The sequence below is a fragment of the Ranitomeya variabilis genome, chromosome 1, assembly GCF_051348905.1.
Source record: "Ranitomeya variabilis isolate aRanVar5 chromosome 1, aRanVar5.hap1, whole genome shotgun sequence".
Taxonomy (NCBI): domain Eukaryota; kingdom Metazoa; phylum Chordata; class Amphibia; order Anura; family Dendrobatidae; genus Ranitomeya; species Ranitomeya variabilis.
The window spans coordinates 890,575,027-890,593,709 of record NC_135232.1 but is presented as its reverse complement, the minus strand read 5'-3'; the positions used below and the strand labels follow the sequence as shown (position 1 = coordinate 890,593,709).

At 48.8% G+C, this 18,683-nt stretch overlaps 1 protein-coding gene across 2 annotated transcripts in view; it reads right to left on the bottom strand.

The window, feature by feature from the left end:
- PDE5A (phosphodiesterase 5A) overlaps nucleotides 1-18,683 on the bottom strand; it is a 498,536-nt gene that overhangs the window by 147,825 nt on the left and 332,028 nt on the right. For both annotated transcript variants that reach the window (XM_077278445.1, XM_077278452.1), the window contains exon 9: nucleotides 714-798. In XM_077278445.1, the coding sequence (XP_077134560.1) occupies nucleotides 714-798 (85 nt within the window). The remainder of the gene's footprint in view (nucleotides 1-713; nucleotides 799-18,683) is intronic.

Here is an 18,683-nt window from a genome sequence, read left to right as displayed (position 1 = left end):
ATAATGGTTAGATTACAGACTAGTGTAAGTATCGCATTGTGTGTACTAACAAGAATATTAGAAATATTGCAGATCAGCTTCAGTCCTTCAACTCTACTCGGGTAAGGCACGGATGCAAACCACAGCAACATTGATTTTGGGGGCCCACTGTTCAGCACATGCTAATATTACATTGCCCTCATTCACAATTTAGCTATGGTTCTAAAATAATTTAATATGATTTATTGTTGTACTAAGGGCTCATACTCACCTGCGAGAAACTCGGATGAGTCTCGCATGTTAATACCCGGCACTGTTGCCGGCACTCAGGAGAAGAGCGTTCAGCGCATGTATTCCTATACGGCCGCACGCTCCGATTTGAGTACCAGGAGCAGTGCCGGGTATTAACATGCGAGACTCATCCGAGTTTCTCGCAGGTGAGTATGAGCCCTAATGGTGAGATGCTGGCTAGCTCTGTACTGTAAAATCAGGTGTATTGTGCCAACTAATACTCACATAGTGGCATGGGGGACAGACTCCTACAGAGAGGCCCACCGGCGGATTAACCTGTTCCCCTGCGGGCCATCTGATAGATTTTAGTTTTAGTTCAATATTGAACTAAAGACGTCTGAACCCACTGATTAAGTGGGAGGGAAGATGTCATGTTTTCATATCGAACAAAAATATTTATCTAAAATATATCAATGAAAACAACATTGATACGAAAGAGGTACCTATAACTTTGTTCTTTTTTCCATTCTTGATTGGTGTACAGAGCAGACTTTGAATTTGCTTGCTGTTGTTCTCTTCATTTTCATTCTGTTAAGATTAAATGTTCAAACAATAGGATACCCATCATCCAGAATCACACAAAATATCCTTGTGCTATTATTATTATTATTATCATTATTATTATTGTAATGTTATTCATTCTATTACTGTTTCCTCCCTTGGCAAAGTAGGGGTATTTATTGGCAAATAAAAGAAGCAATCTTCACTTTTGTTTTCATCAATACAAACTGATGATGTGTCTGTGAGTGTATGCTTTTATTGCAGCATTTTGGAGATTGCTCTCACTTAGATAAATTAAACCTCCATCTGTTCCTGGGCAAGGTGTCTAAGGGTTGTAAACATTTATTCAGCTAGCATAACTGACTAAAGCGGATGCTCACAGCCAGACCAAATGTTTCAATATAAACTTTATTTAATGTTCCTACTTTTATGCTACATTTGACACTTGCTGTTTAATTTCAAAGGCTGCTTGGATTTAAAACAAGAATAACCTACTAGGGATTTGTGTTTGTCCAAAAATGACTTTTCCCAGTATAGTAGTAATAATTGTAATTGTCCAAGGCGGTAAATGCATTGTACATTAGCTGTTTAAATGCATGAACCCTAAACAATTCATCACTCTATCAAATATTCCTTACCGCTCGCTAACCACAAATAGCAAAAGGGACGACAAACTCTTACATTCAAAATAAATGACACATGCATGCTGCAGCCTTGCCTGGGCAATATATCAATCTAAATATATTGAAACTTTCCTCTTCTATCTATTATGTTTAATGTGTATAGTGACCACATGTACTACAATAACATCTTTTGATCTTAAAGACCCCCAGAGATATGGCTAGATGAACAGCAATAGCACACGGCTGTCAGACCAAATGTAGGCCCACAGTGCGGTCAGTGATAGTGTAATTCTGCAGAAATAGAAAATGATGATAAAAAATGACTTATTATTGTCACTAGTGTGTCACATTCTCCTGGGTGATCTGGGGTTAGGTGATCTTTGCGTACTCTAAATCGCTGGTTTTCCATTTAGCCTGTGTGTTTTGTTTGTCATATTAAATGGACTCAATTTCCTTTAGCGCTGAAGAGGTTAACAACTCTTTGTATGCTGGTTAGAGACATTCAGTTTCATCTCACAGCTGCTCCTGACCTCCTTGTTTTCTCTCTCTATAAAACCTGGCCAGACCTTCTCATCCCAGGCTGTCAAAGTTTACTTCCTGGGTAGCTGGAGTTGGTGTGCTGGAGTTGGAGTTTGTAGTTGCTGCTGGAGATTGTTGTCTACAGTTTTTGGGTGTATGCTATCTCCATTATACTATTCCCATTTGGATTGTACCTTCCCTTTATTCATCTCTACCCTTGGTGAGCATTTTTGTATGTACGGTAAGTTGTTTTTTGTTATCCCTGTTTTTCTTACGTGTATATACACTAACATATTGGTCCTAAGCCTCTTGGGGGAGGGGAGAGCTTAAGACATTAATATAGCATAGTAAAGTTGGAGACTTAGTTCTCTCTACTAGGGTTGAGCAACCTTTACATTTATAGGATCGGGTCGGGTTTCACGAAACGCGACTTTTTCAAAAGTCGGGTCGAGTGAAATCGGCCGATCCTATAAAAAAGTCGGGGTCGGCCGAAACTCGAAACCCAATGCAGTGCATTGGGTTTCCAATGGTTCCCAGGGTCTGAAGGAGCGGAAACTCTCCTTCAGGCCCTGGGATCCATATTTAAGTGTATAATAAAGAATTAAAATAAAAAATATCGCTATACTTACCCTCTGATGCGCCCTGGTACTAAGCGGGAACCTTCCTTCCTTAGAATCAGCCTTCCAGGACCTTGCGGTGACGTCGCGGTGACGTCGCGGCTTGTGATTGGTCGCGCGGCCGCCCATGTGACCGCTCGCGCGACCAATCACAAGCCGCGACGTCACCGTGACGTCACCGAAGGTCCTGGAAGGGCTGATTCTTAGGAAGGAAGGCTGCCGGAAAGAAGCCGAGGGTGAGTATATTCCTATTAGGTATATACTCACCCTCGGACGCGCCCTGCTTCTTTCCGGCAGCCTTCCTTCCTAAGAATCAGCCCTTCCAGGACCTTCGGTGATGTCACGGTGACGTCGTGGCTTGTGATTGGTCGCGCGAGCGGTCACATGGGCGGCCCGCGACCAATCACAAGCCGCGACGTCACCGCGACGTCACCGCAAGGTCCTGGAAGGCTGATTCTAAGGAAGGAAGGTTCCCGCTTAGTACCAGGGCGCATCAGAGGGTAAGTATAGCGATATTTTTTATTTTAATTCTTTATTTTACACTTAAATCTGAATTCCGATACCAATTCCCAATATCTTAAACATATCGGGAATCGGTATCGGAATTCCGATTCCAGATTCAGAAGATCGCCGACTTCATGGCCGACCCCACAGAGGGGTCGGGTCGGGTTTCATGAAACCCGACTTTGCCAAAAGTCGGCGACTTCTGAAAATTGCCGACCCGTTTCGCTCAACCCTACTCTCTACCTTTAAGAGTACCCCCGGGACAGTAATTGTTAGGGTCCCAGTTCCAGGGACAGTTTGAAGCCCCCCCCCCTTCCTTATACAAGACTGTCACAGTGTGACAATTGTCTTTTAAATCAGAATGCTATCTTTGTCCATGTGCAAAATACAGTACAAATTAAAAACTAAACAAGCTATCTGGTAGAAGGACTTAGGGTAGGTGCACACGATCAGTAATTGTTGCAGGTTGGAAGCTACGTACTTCCACAGTCTCCAACCCGCAGCGTCCAGATGTTACAGCATAGTGGATGGGATTTCAAGAAATCCCATGCCCACTATGCATCCAGAGATGCCCACTGCTCACCTGCGGAGACAGACATGCAGCGCGTCTTTCCAGACCGCAGCATGTCTATTTATCTTGCGGAGATAAGTTTCACCTGTACAATGTATTGGAGTCAGTGAATCTGCATGGTTCAGTGAACACGTGCGGTTTCACCTGCATTCAATAGCTGGCAGTGTGGACATGTGCTTCGTTCAAAGCCCTGCCAATTCCTGAACACGTACCCAATGTGATAAAGAATAGCAGCTCACCAAACCTATGAACTCTAACTTTATACAAACTATTAAAAGTCCTTGTAATGCTTATAAAAGCATCAATGTTTTTATCCTGTTAATATACGGTGTATCAATCATCATATTACTGTATATAACACTCTGGACTTATAAATGCTCATTTTGACTTTCTACCCAGTTAATTCTGCTCTTTTCTCTGCTCTATGTAGAAACAAGAAGTCTCTTGTCTCTGCATTTATCATTTCCCTCTTCAACGCCCTTACACAGCCTGGAGGTGTGTTTAGGGTCATTGTCCTGTTGAAAAATAAATGATGGTCCAACTAAACGCAAACCGGATGGAATAGCATGCCGCTGCAATATGCTGTGGTAGCAATGCTGGTTCAGTATGCCTTCAGTTTTGAATAAATCCCCAACAGTGTCACCAGCAAAGCACCCCCACACCATCACACCTCCTCCTCCATGCTTCACGGTGGGAACCAGGCATGTAGAGTTCATCCATTCACCTTTTCTGCGTCGCACAAAGACACAGTGGTTGGAACCAAAGATCTCAAATTTGGACTCATCAGACCAAAGCACAGATTTCCACTGGTCTAATGTCCATTCCTTGTGTTATTTAGCCCAAACAAGTTATTTTATCATGAAGGCCTGCTGCACAAAGTCTCCTCTTAACAGTTGTTGTAGAGATGTGTCTGCTGCTAGAACTCTGTGTGGCATTGACCTGGTCTCCAATCTTAGCTGCTGTTAACCTGCAATTTCTGAGGCTGGTGAGTCGGATGAACTAATCCTCAGAGGCAGACGTGACTCTTGGTCTTCCTTTCCTGGGGCGGTCCTGATGTGAGCCAGTTTTTTTGTAGCGCTTGATGGTTTTTGCCACTGCACTTGGGGACACTTTCAAAGTTTGCCCAATTTTTCGCACTGATTGACCTTCATTTCTTAAATGATGGCCACTCGTTTTTCTTTACTTAGCTGCTTTTTTCTTGCCATAATACAAATTCTAACAGTCTATTCAGTAGGACTATCAGCTGTGTATCCACCAGACTTCTGCACGCCACAACAGAAGGTCCCAACCCCATTTATAAGCAAGAAATCCCACTTATTAAACCTGACAGGGCACACCTGTGAATTGAAAACCATTCCCGGTGACTACCTCTTGAAGTTCATCAAGAGAATGCCAAAAGTGTGCAAAGCAGTCATCAAAGCAAAAGGTGGCTACTAGGGTTGAGCGACTTTTATTTTTATAGGATCGGGTCGGGTTTCACGAAACCCGACTTTCTCAAAAGTCGGGTCGAGTGAAATCGGCCGCTCCTATAAAAAAGTCGGGGTCGGGGTCGGCCGAAACACGAAACCCAATGCAGTGCAATGGGATAATATGGTTCCCAGGGTCTGAAGGAGAGGAAACTCTCCTTCAGGCCCTGGGATCCATATTAATGTGTAAAATAAGGAATTAAAATAAAAAATCTTGATATACTCACGTCTCCGACGCAGCCTGGACCTTACCGCTTGTAACCGGCAGCCTTCTTTGCTTAAAATGAGCGCGTTCAGGGCCTTCCATGACGTCACGGCTTCTGATTGGTCGCGTGCCGCTCATGTGACCGCCACGCGACCAATCACAAGCCGTGACGTAATTCTCAGGTCCTAAATTCCTAATTCTAGGAATTTAGGACCTGAGAATTACGTCATGGCTTGTGATTGGTCGCGTGGCGGTCACATGAGCGGCACGCGACCAATCACAAGCCGTGACGTCATCTAAGGCCCTGAACGCGCTCATTCTTAGGAAGGAAGGCTGCCGGAAAGAAGCCGAGGGTGAGTATATTCGTATTAGGTATATACTCGCCCTCGGACGCACCCTGCTTCTTTCCGGCAGCCTTACTTCTTAAGAATGAGCGCGTTCAGGGCCTTAGATGACGTCACGGCTTGTGATTGGTCACGGCCGCCCATGTGACCGCCACGCGACCAATCACAAGCCGTGACGTAATTCTCAGGTCCTAAATTCCTAGAATTAGGAATTTAGGACCTGAGAATTACATCACGGCTTGTGATTGGTCGCGTGGCGGTCACATGAGCGGCACGCGACCAATCAGAAGCCGTGACATCATGGAAGGCCTTAAACGCGCTCATTTTAAGCAAAGAAGGCTGCCAGTTACCAGCGGCGATGTCCAGGGGCCGCCGGAGAGGTGAGTATATCAATATTTTTTATTTTAATTCTTTATTTTACACTTAAATGTGGATTCCGATACCGATTTCTGATATCACAAACATATCGGAACTCGGTATCGGAATTCCGATACCAGATTCAGAAGATCGCCGACCTCATGGCCGACCCCACACAGGGGTCGGGTCGGGTTTCATGAAACCCGACTTTGCCAAAAGTCGGCGACTTCTGAAAATGGCCGACCCGTTTCACTCAACCCTAGTGGCTACTTTGAAGAACCTAGAATATAAGACATAATTTCAGTTGTTTCACACTTTTTTGTTAAGTATATAATTCCACATGTGTTAATTCATAGTTTTGATGCCTTCAGTGTGAATGTACAATTTTCATAGTCATGAAAATACAAAAGCAGTCTCTTAGGTTTATTTCCACATCAGCATAAACCGCAACATCAGGAACTTGGTAGTAAGCTACAGCCTGAACACCGTCTGTACTCATTCAGGCTTTACAGTGGAACCACAGTTCCTCACTGACCCCGGTCAGCATAACACGGATTACAGTCCATTTCCTGTTGGCGACCATCACACAGGTTCCGGAAGCCTCTTATCCTCAGAGGTATCCCATAGAGTAAACACGGTCTCTCTTTTCTCTCTCTGACCCCGGTCAGTATAACACGGATCCCTTTCCGTTACCTGTTGGTGCCGGCCACACAGGTTCCCGGATACCTTTTATCCTCAGAGGTATCCCACAGACGTTTCTCACTGACCCCAGACAATATCACTCATGGTTATCAGATGGTTCCACTCCGGAGGTATCTCACAGGACTCCTTGCTCTTGCTCAGACTAGCCAGCACTTGCTCCCATGTGCCAAACACACCTCCATTACATAAGTGTAACCACCCCCAGGTACCTATCACATGGCTAGTCAGGTGATAGTGACATCACTGCTGGTCCTCAAACACACAATCACATACAGGCTTCATCTTGGGTATTCAGACACATCCCTTTGGGTGGCTTTGTAGGTGACTGGACCCACCCATCTCTCCAATCACCTGGAAGCCTTCCCTATGTAAAACAAGTCCCACAGCAGTACATCTGCTGAGCAAAACATACCCAGGCTTCCATCACAGGGCCACCCACCTCTGCGATACATACCGCCCATTAATCACATGACCAGTCGCTATGCCACAATATATATATATATATATAATTAGAACAGCACAATAATAACACCTTAGGGATCAATGTTCATATAGCAATTAGCTTAAAAAGTTAAGTTATATACAAAAATAAAGTAAATATCTCCGATCAAGAGTGGTGACCACTCAGAATGAGGGAAAGAAACCAGCCACCAAAACTATGGAAAACCATAAAAGTCCAGACAAGATTATATAGATAAAATATATGTCTTTATTTAGATAATGATAGCAACCATTATACTAAAACTAGCTATTGAACCCGTTCTACGCCCGGGTGGCGAGCATTTATATTGGAATATGGTCTCCATCCTGGTATGTGCTGCTCCCATCCTGTCATATGCTGCTCCATCCTGCGCCCCCATCCTGTCATGTGCTGCTCCCATCCTGTCATGTGCTGCTCCATCCTGCGCCCCCATCCTGTCATGTGCTGCTCCACCGTGTCATGTGCTGCTCCATCCTGCATCCCCATCCTGTCATGTGCTGCTCCATCCTGCGCGCCCATCCTGTCATGTGCTGCTCCACCGTGTCATGTGCTGCTCCATCCTGCGCCCCCATCCTGTCATGTGCCACTCCACCGTGTCATGTGCTGCTCCATCCTCATCCCCATCCTGTCATGTGCTCCTATCCTGCGCCCCCATCCTATCACGTGCTGCTCCATCCTGCGCCCCCATCAGTGCGGGCGGCTGTGCTGAGTGCGGGCGGCTGTGCTGAGTGCGGGCGGCTGTATGTGGCTGTGCTGAGTGCGGGCGGCTGTATGTGACGTGGCTGTGCTGGGTGCGGGCGGCTGTGCTGGGTGCGGCAGCTGTGGACGGCTGTGCTGGGTGCGGTGGCTGTGCTGGGTGCAGCGGCTGTGCGTGGCTGTGGGAGGCTGTGCGTGGCTGTGCTGGGTGTGGCGGCTGTGCGTGGCTGTGGGCGGCTGTGCTGGGTGCAGCGGCTGTGCTGGGTGCGGTGGCTGTGCTGGGTGCGGCGGCTGTCCGTGGCTGTAGGCGGCTGTGCGTGGCTGTGCTGGGTGCGGAGGCTGTGCGTGGCTGTGGCGGCTGTGCTGGGTGCAGCGGCTGTGCTGGGTGCGGCGGATGTGCTGGGTGCGGCGGATGTGCTGGGTGCGGCGGATGTGGGTGGCTGTGCTGGGTGCAGCGGTTGTGCGTGGCTGTGCTGGGTGCGGCGGCTGTGCGTGGCTGTGGGCGGCTGTGCTGGGTGCGGCGGCTGTGCTGGGTGCGGCGGCTGTGCTGGGTGCGGCGGCTGTGCTGGGTGCGGCGGCTGTCCGTTGCTGTGGGCGGCTGTGCGTGGCTGTGGGCGGCTGTGGGAGGCTGTGCTGGGTGCGGCGGCTGTGCGTGGCTGTAGGCGGCTGTGCGTGGCTGTGGGCGGCTGTGCTGGGTGCGGCGGCTGTGCTGGGTGCGGTGGCTGTGCTGGGTGCGGCAGCTGTCCGTGGCTGTAGGCGGCTGTGCGTGGCTGTGCTGGGTGCGGAGGCTGTGCGTGGCTGTGGCGGCTGTGCTGGGTGCAGCGGCTGTGCTGGGTGCGGCGGATGTGCTGGGTGCGGCGGCTGTGCTGGGTGCGGCGGCTGTGCTGGGTGCGGCGGCTGTGGGTGGCTGTGCTGGGTGCAGCGGTTGTGCGTGGCTGTGCTGGGTGCGGCGGCTGTGCGTGGCTGTGGGCGGCTGTGCGTGGCTGTGGGCGGCTGTGCTGGGTGCGGCGGCTGTGCTGGGTGCGGCGGCTGTCCGTTGCTGTGGGCGGCTGTGCGTGGCTGTGGGCGGCTGTGCTGGGTGCGGCGGCTGTGCGTGGCTGTAGGCGGCTGTGCGTGGCTGTGGCGGCTGTGCATGGCTGTGCTGGGTGCGGCGGATGTGCTGGATGCGGCGGCTGTGCTGGGTGCGGCGGCTGTGGGTGGCTGTGCTGGGTGCGGCGGCTGTGCGTGGCTGTGGGCGGCTGTGCGTGGCTGTGGGCGGCTGTGCTGGGTGCGGCGGCTGTGCGTGGCTGTGGTCGGCTGTGCTGGGTGCGGCGGCTGTGCGTGGCTATGGGTGGCTGTGCGTGGCTGTGGGCAGCTGTGCTGGCTGTGGGCAGCTGTGCTGGGTGCGGCGGCTGTGCGTGGCTGTGGGCGGCTGTGCGTGGCTGTGGGCGGCTATGGTCGGCTGTGCTGGGTGCGGCGGCTGTGCGTGGCTGTGGTCGGCTGTGCTGGGTGCGGCGGCTGTGCGTGGCTATGGGTGGCTGTGGGCAGCTGTGCTGGGTGCGGCGGCTGTGCTGGGTGCAGCGGGCGGCTGTGCGTGGCTGTGGGCGCCTGTGCGTGGCTGTGGGCGGCTATGGTCGGCTGTGCTGGGTGCGGCGGCTGTGCGTGGCTGTGGGCGCCTGTGCGTGGCTGTGGGCGCCTGTGCGTGGCTGTGCTGGGTGCGGCGGCTGTGCGTGGCTGTGGTCGGCTGTGCTGGGTGCGGCGGCTGTGCGTGGCTATGGGTGGCTGTGGGCAGCTGTGCTGGGTGCAGCGGGCGGCTGTGCGTGGCTGTGGGCGGCTATGGTCGGCTGTGCTGGGTGCGGCGGCTGTGCGTTGCTGTGGGCGGCTGTGCTGTGCGTGGCTGTGCTGGGCGCGGCGGCGGTGCTGGGTGCGGCCATTTTCTTGGTCCTGCTCCCGGAGTCGGCGCCTGCGCAGTCCGCGCTTTCCGGCGCCATTTTCTTGAAGACACTGCAATGTGTCTTCAAGAAAATGGCGCCGGAAAGCGCGGACTGCGCAGGCGCCGATTCCGGGAACAGGGGGACAGTCACGGCCCGGAAGCGCGTCGGTGGAACGGGTCGGGTAAGTATACTCACCCTCCGCCTCCTGGCTCGTCCCTGCTTGTCCGGTGGAGATCGCGGTGTGCGTTCAGCGCTTACGCATACCGCGATCTCCTGGGAGCGTCGCTCTGTGCGGTCCAGACTGCGCCGGCGCTTGCGCTTGCGCAGTCTATAGAGGCTTCGGACAGAGTGACGCTCCCAGCGTTATATTATAGATAAAATGTGTGCATGTATTAGGACAAATTATACAACCTAAAAATGTATAAAAATGGAAATTGCAAATATAAGCGATATTACGAATGGTGACCCAAGGATAGAAAGAAACCACAGCAATATATTAAGCCATATACAATGGAAATATATGGACTCCTAGTAAAGGTATTTAAAAATCTCCAATGATTAAGTAAAAAAATCTGAAAAAATATATATTGAAAAAATAGGGAAATTAATTAATAATGATTATCATTAAATCAATAAGTATAAGAGAAAAAAAACCCTTGTAGGAACAGTTAAAGTGCAGCAGTGTCAAAAAATGAGCAGCAGAAACTCCATAAAGTTAATCTGTACCTTTTAGGGGGACGAAGGAATTCATTTCTGAAACGCGAGTCGGGGTGTGCACGTCATTAGGATCTGGTGGCACCTAAAGATACAGACCTCCATTGTTTATTTGATTTTTGCACTTGAGCACGATGCACTTTGAGTACTATATGGAATTTCTGCTGCTCATTTTTTGACAGACTCTAGGACCGCTATTTGGTCGTGAATTGCGATGGCAAACATCAGGGCCACACAATCATGATCTCAGGGTGCCGATGGGGATAAAGAGGGAGAAGCCACACTCTTTTAAACACTTATATGATGTAGTCACTATTGACAGCAGCATGAAAGGGGTTAAAGAGATATGGACTGAACGTGGCTGATGCAGAAAGTTTTCAGCTATAATGTATAGCTGACTAATGCTGGATTGTCACCTGTATGGGAATGCTAGTCTCTTATATCTCAGGTCAGTTAAAAGACGTATTGACATCATTAAGGGGTTAACACTGAGAGATAGAATATCAAAAATAAAATCCAGAAAATCACATTGTATAAATAATATCAATTTATTTGCATTTTGCAGTGAGATGTAAATATTTGATCCCCTACCAACCATTAAGAGTTCTGGCTCATACAGACCAGATAGACGCTCCCAATCAATTCGTTATCTGCATTAAAGACAGCTGTCTTACATAGTCGCCTTTATAAAAGACTCCTGTCTACAGGCTCAATTAATCAGTCAGACTCTAACCTCTACAACATGGGCAAGACCAAAGAGCTTTATAAGGATGTCAGGGATAAGATCGTAGACCTGCAAAAAGCTGGAATGCGCTACACAACCATAAGTAAGGCTGGTTTTACATTTGTGGGTGTGTCCGCAGCATTTCTGATGCATACATCCACATGTGTCTTGATTTCCTATCTTTAACATTGTAGACACAGGTGCATGCGTTCGCCCGCGTTTGCTTAGCATGTGTTTTTTTCGTAGTGTGCGGCGGGGCACGGCTAATGCACCATGTTGGAATTTTTGAGGCGGCAAATTTCTGTTAAATATGCCCAGGCACGCGCATGCGGATGAGTGCGTTAAAAAAACCCCTGGATTACTGTCTATGGGAACACATGCGTATGCATATCTTTGCGTACGCATGCGTTCGATGCGCTTTGGACTGCGCATGTCCAGGAACTGATTTAGACACGCCCATTGAGACACGCCCTCCTGGAAAATATCAAACACAAAAAGACAACATAAACATAAAAAGCGCAAACGCATGTAAAAATGCATACAAACGCTGCGTTTTTTTTACCGTCATGCGTAAGCTGATGTGGATAAAAAACCGCTGCATTATCATGCATTTGCATGCGTTTTTGCATGCGTTTGCGGTTGATACGCTGCAGACTCAAATGCAAATGTGAAACCAGCCTTAGGCCTCTTTCACACGTCCAGATAATTCCGGTACCGGAGAAATCTGTGTGTCCGTGTGCTCACGTGGCACATCAGTGTGGCACACGTGTGGCATCCGTGTGCCGCCTATGTGCTGCCTGAGGACCACACGGACCGTGCAGGAGAGACAGCGCTACACTAAGCGCTGTCCCCCCTACGTGTGGTGCTGAAGGCGGCATTCATCTCTTCTCCCCGCAGGAGAGAAGAGATGAAAGATCAAGTTTTTGTTATTTTTTGTGAAAAATAAAGTTTGCTGGTGAGCTTCCGCCTCCCATCCCCAGTGCGCCACCCAGTCCCTTGCATAGAAATACTCACCCAGCTCCCGCGATGTCTCCACTCTCCTCTCAGCGCTGGCCGCTTGTCCTGTGTGAGCGGTCACGTGGGACCACTCATTACAGTGATGAATATGCAAGGGGCCGGGCGGCGCACTGGGGATGGGAGGCGGGAGGTCACCTGCAAACTTTCTTTTTAACAAAAAAGAAAAAAAACTTGATCTTTCATCTCTTCTCTCCTGTGGGGGAGAAGAGATGAATGCCGGCTTCAGCACCACACAGGGGGGACAGCGCTTACTGTAGCGCTGTCTCTCCTGCGAGCGGTACGTGCACACGGAGGAGAGTGCACACTGTTCTCCGTGTGCACGTGTGCAGGACGTATTGCTGTACGTGCTGCCGGAGAAAAACGGACATGTCTCCGTGTTCTCAACACGGACACAGGTCCGTGAAAACACGGAGACATGTGCATAGACCCATTCATTGTCTCAGTGTCTCCGGTACGTGAGAAAACTGTCAGTACATGTACCGGAGACACTGACGTGTGAAAGAGGCCTTAGACGCTGGGTGAAAAGTAGACAACTGTTGTCTGTTGTGCAATAGTAAGGAAATGGAAGAAATACAAAATGTCTGTCAATCGACATCGATCTGGGGCAACATGCAAAAACTCACCTTGTGGAGTGGTTAAAAAAAAGCACATTAAGGTCATGGCTCAGGTCCCTGCCCTGCATGTTTGGCGCTCTTTAGAGAGCCAAAGAACATGCACGGATTGTCTGCCACACACTGTAATGCCGCAGCCATGTTGGTTGTGGCATTTGTTGTGGATTCTGTTTGTGGGCTCCCTCTGGTGGTTACTGCTGGTACTGGGTGACTTTGGTGGGTTGCGGCCTTTGGTTTCTATCTGTCCATCAGAGGCTAGGTGTTTCCTATTTTACCTGGCCTCTCTGTCATTTCCCTTGCCGGCTATCAATGTGTTCAGATGTGCTCTGTTTGGTTCCTGCCTACCTGCTCCCAGATCTTTCAGGATAAGCTAAGTGCTGATTTTCAGTTGTTTGGTTTTTTGTCCAGCTTGCTTAGAATGTCTCTTTGTTAGCTGGTTGCTCTAGTGGACTGAGGTTCTCCCCATGTGCCATGAGTTGGCACAAGGGTTCTTGTAATCTCAGGATGGTTTTTTTTTTATTAGGGTTTTTTGCTGACCGCTCAGTCCCCTTTTGTGTCATTCTGCTTTCTAGTTTTCAGCGGGCCTCTATTTGCTAAAGCTATATACATCATCTCTATGTATGTGCCTTCCTCTCATTTCACCGTCAATACATGTGGGGGGCAACTATATCTTTGGGGTTAATTCCTCTGGAGGCAAGTGAGGTCTTTGTTTTCTCTGCAGTACTAGTTAGCTCTTAGGCTGGTGCGTGGCGTCTAGAACCAACGTAGGCACGCTCCCTGGCTATCTCTAGTTGCGTTTGTCAGGCGTAGGGCAGCGGTCAGCCCAGGTTCCATCACCCTAGAGCTCGTCCGATATTTTGCTTATCCTGTGCTATCCCTAGCCATTGGGGATTCATGACAGGCATTACACTGATTGGCTGGCCGTACAGCATCATCAGGTCTGTATCAGACCTGGCACCGCCATGCTCGTCACAGTCTGCTATGGAATCAGGCAGTGTAGGGAGAGTTGCTGCTTGGCTAGGGAGAGATTTGTTTGTTTCGTACTTAGTGTGGGTATACCATATATAATACACATATCCATCTCAACTAACAGGGCTTCTGAGGACTAATAAAGCTGCACAGATATCAGTGCTAGGCAGGAAGGCTGTGTGTTATGATCCTTAGTGGCTGAGGATCACAGAATGAACTAGCTAAGTTACTGAACATAGAACGAGCTCTAGGGAGGTGGTAACTGGACTGACCGCAAAACCTGATCCTAACCAAACACACTGAAGGTAGCCGGTGAACGTGCCTAAATTCCTGGACGTCTCGACGCAGCCTGAGAAACTTGCTACCCCTATAGAGAAAGTAAGACCTCACTTGCCTCAGAGAAATGACCCCAAAGATATAGTAAGCCCCCAACAAATATTAACGGTGAGGTAAGGGGAAAATACAAAACGTAGAAATGAAAACAGATTCAGCAAATGAGGCCCACTAATACTAGATAGCAGAAGACAGGCAGGGAACTGTGCGGTCAGTAAAAAACCCTATACAAAATATCCACGCTGAGAATACAAGAACCCCCACACCAACTAACGGTGTGAGGGGAGAAACTCAGCCCCCTAGAGCTACCAGCGAGCAAGGAAATCACATATTAGCAAGCTTGACAATGACAAGTAAATAACCAAGAAACACATTGAACACTAATGAGCAAAAAATAACCAAACAGAAAACTTAGCTTCTCTTGAAGAGACTGATAGCGAAGGAATTCAGGAGGATCAAGATAGCACTGAATACATCGACAGCAGGCAAACACTGAAAGTCCAGGTGAGCTAAATAGGAAACCAGCTAACAGATAACGAGACAGCTGATCCGCCTCAGACCTGCAGAAAGACACAAAGAGCCACCAGAGGGAGCCCAAAGACAGCACTCACACAGTACCACTTGTGACCACAAGAGGGAGCCCAAAAACAGAGTTCACAACAGCTGTGTATGTGGCAGACTTCAGTGCATATAGCAAGAGGGTCCATTCCAGTTCTGTCTGCTGCTGCCTATCACAGATATTTCTAGACATAGACCCTGGTATCAGGGGACAGGAGTTTTTTTGGGGATCTAAATCCTGATTATTTGCTTTAAAAGCAATCTAGAGAACATTGTTTTTGTGCTCCATTTGCTTGTTGGCACTGCAGAATACAGCCAGATCCTTTCCATATTACAGCGCTAAAAATCCAGCTATTTTAAACTGGGGTTTGTCCGACACATGGATCACATAGCAGTGTGCTCAAAATTTTGCTATTTCAGGCCTCTATTTAAATTTTTTGCAGTGTCTTAGCCAAGTTATTGACACCAGTTTGCTAAAAAAAATAGCTACCTACAGGCCAAAAAGAAGAGAAGAACAGTACAGTTAGGGTAGGGTGCAAAGCCTCACAGGTACATACCAGTCCTTATGAATAAAATAAAAAAAGATAGAGGCAGCACACCATATTAAAGTTGAAAAAAGGTGCTCTTTAATGGCCCTTTTTGATTTTACCTACAGGCCAGATATTTCAAACTGTTGTTTTGTCAGTCACAAGGATCACATATCAGTGCACACAAAATTGTGCCATTTCAGGCCTCCATTTACATTTTTTTGCAGTGTCTTGACCAAGTTATTGAACCGGTTTGCTGAAAAAAAAAGTTACCTGCAGGCCAGATATTTTAAACTGCGGTTTGTCCATCACACGGATCACATATCAGTGCGCTCAAAACTGTGCTATTTCAGGCCTCCATTTACAAGTTTTTGCAGGGTCTTAGCCAAGTTATTGACACCAGTTTGCTGGAAAAAAAATAGTTACCTAAAGTCCAGATATTTTAAACTGTGGTTTGTCTGTCACACGGATCACAAATAAATTCGCTCCAAATTCTGCCATTTGTAGTGAACGTGGAAAATATTGTCCTCCATTTAAAATGGGCAAGGCGCGTGGCAAGGGACGAGGAACTGGATATGCCGGTGATGGTGATGTGCATGCAAACGCCGAGGCCATTGGCAAGCTGAAATTGTGCCACAACAAACACCCACAACTTCTCGCCCGACCTTCCTGTCCCAATTACTAGGGGACCGCAGCAGCATACCACTATTGAACCCAGAGCAGCGTCAAAAGGTTGTTGGCTGGATAGCAGATAATGCTTCCAGTCACTTTGCCACCACCACCACCCTGTCTTCCATATGGTCAAGTGTGAGTAGCTGTGAGTCTGGACCGCATATTCCTCATCCTGATCCTCCTTCATACCACCGTGCCAAGTGCCCGGAGACAACTGATCCCATACTTGGACACTCTGAAGAGCTGTTCACTTTTACATTTATAGATTCGGGCCTCTCGCCTGGTCCACTTGAAGCGGGGCAAGAGGAGATCGTATGTAGCAATGCCATGGTCACACGAAGGTGACGGTGGGAAAGTGTCACCAGAGGTTCACAATGATGAGACACAATAGCCAGAAAGTCAGGAGGAGGACCAGAGTGCGAAAGTGGAAGATGATGTGGTGAATCATATAGTAACTGACCCAAGCTGGCAGGAGGACATGCAGAGCAAGGACAGCAGCACACAGTGGGAGGGAGGTGCAGCATCCCAACAGGTAGGAAGAAGCAGTGTGGTGTCTGCAGACAGAAGGCGGGCAACCGTTCCCCGTAACACCAACACGGCAGAAGTTGCCAGTACAAGTGTTAGGAAAAGAGAAATAAACCAGCTCACCCGTGATGCATTAGTTGAAATTCCGGAGCACAGACCCGCTGTGTCCAAATGTGTAAAGTCCAAAAAAGAAAAATGTCCAGCTCCACCGAAGATAAAATTTCTTTATTCACAAACTTGTAGCATAGAGGATACAAACTTCAGCACAAACCATATGGGTGTGAATCTCAACGCGTTTCCGGAGACTAAGCTCCCTTAATCATGACATAATAATTTTATCTTCACGGATTCAGTGGAGCTGGACATTTTTTCTTTTTTTAGTACAAGTGTTAGGTCTTCCCGAGTCTGGTTGTTTTTTAAAGATTATGTCGATAACCCCAAAAAGGCCATTTGCACCACCTGCCAGGCCAGCATCAGCAGAGGAAACTTCTTACCAGCCTGACTATCACCAGCATGATCAGGCACATGGCAGCAAAGCACCCGACTTTGTGGGACGAACCCCAGGGTCTAGGAACAGTGTCTGCGGGTGACACCACTGCTTCTTCCGCTGTTGCGCGTGCAAGCCAATACCCTGTCCGAAGATACCTCCTGCCCTGCACCTGTCATTGCACACACTCAACTAGTACCATCATCAAGCATGTCCACATTCTTGTCCCAGCGCAACGTTCAGTTGTCCATACCCCAGTCCTTGGAACACAAGTGCAAATACGCATCTAACGCCCCACAGGCTACACTACTAAATTCACACATTTCGCAGCAGCTTGTGCTCGAAATGTTACCTTTTAGGCTCCTGGAGATGGAAGCTTTCTGCAACCTGATGGCGGTGGTCATTCCTCGGTCCCCAGCCACCACTATTTCTCCCGGTGTGCCATCCTCGCATTACACAAGCACGTGTCCCACAACATTACCTGTCTCCTCAACAATGCAGTTACTGTGAATGTCCACCTAATCACGGACACGTGGACAAGTGTTTGTGGTTAACATAGTGGAAACCAGGACCCATTCGTACCTTGGGATGGAACACGTCCTCCAGATGCCGAGGATTGCGGGCCCTAGGTCAATCAGGGTTGCCCCCACAGTCTACAGCTCCTGCACCTCATCCTCCTCCTCCTCCTCTTCAGCCTCCATCTCCGAAATGAGCACATCAGTCACAAGCTGGAAGCACTGCAGCACTGCCTCAGCCAAGCGGCAACAGCATGCTTAGTTGACAAACCGCACAATGCTGAAGAGTTGTGGACAGCTCTGAAAGAGCAGGCAGATCTGTGGCTGACACCAATGAGCCTTCAGCCAGGCATGGTCATGTGTGACAATGGCCAGAACCTAGTGATGGCTCTGAGGCAAGGCGAGCTCACACACGTACCATGCCAGGCCCATGTGCTTAACCTCGTGTTTCAGCAGTTTCTCAAAACCTACCTGGAGCTGCCGGATCTGCTTGTCAAAGTATGCCACCTGTGTGCCTATTTTAGAAAGTCAGCTACAACTTCACCACCCTTGCCATGCTTCAGCAGCATTTGCAACTTTCGGCTCACCAACTGGTGTGTCATGTCCCCACGTGTTGGAACTCGACACTGCAGATGTTGGAAAGGATATGTGAGCAGAAAAGGGCAGTTGTTGACTACCAGCATCAACAAGGCCATCGGTATTCAGTTCAGACTCCACAAATAAAAACTCAGGAGTGGACATGGATGTCAGACATACATACCATTTTCCAAAACTTTGAAGACTCCACCAAGATGGTGAGCGGCGATGATGCCATAATTAGCATCAGCATCATCATCCCACTTCTCTGTGTTCTGAAATGCTCTCTGCACACAATTAAAGAGGATGCATTGCAGGTGGAGCACGATGAGATGAAGCAAGGAACCATGCAGGGTGATTACACACAGCTCAGCCTCATCTCATCCCAACGTGGACTCGGTGACAATGAGGAAGAGCAGGAGGAGGCAAAACAGGAACTAGTTTCATGCGCTATAGACGGTACTCCCTGCACAACTGTCATACCGCCTGTTCAGCGTGGATGGCCTGAGGACAGGGGTGAGGAGGAGGAGAGCATGGTCAGTTGTCCTCTTGGTGAGGACACGGAAGTCTTGCCTTTTAGCAGTCTGGCACGCATGGCTGAGTTTATGTTACGCTGCCTTTCCCGTGACCCTCGTGTTCTCAAAATTATGGGTGACAGTCATTACTGGTTGGTGACCCGTTTAGAC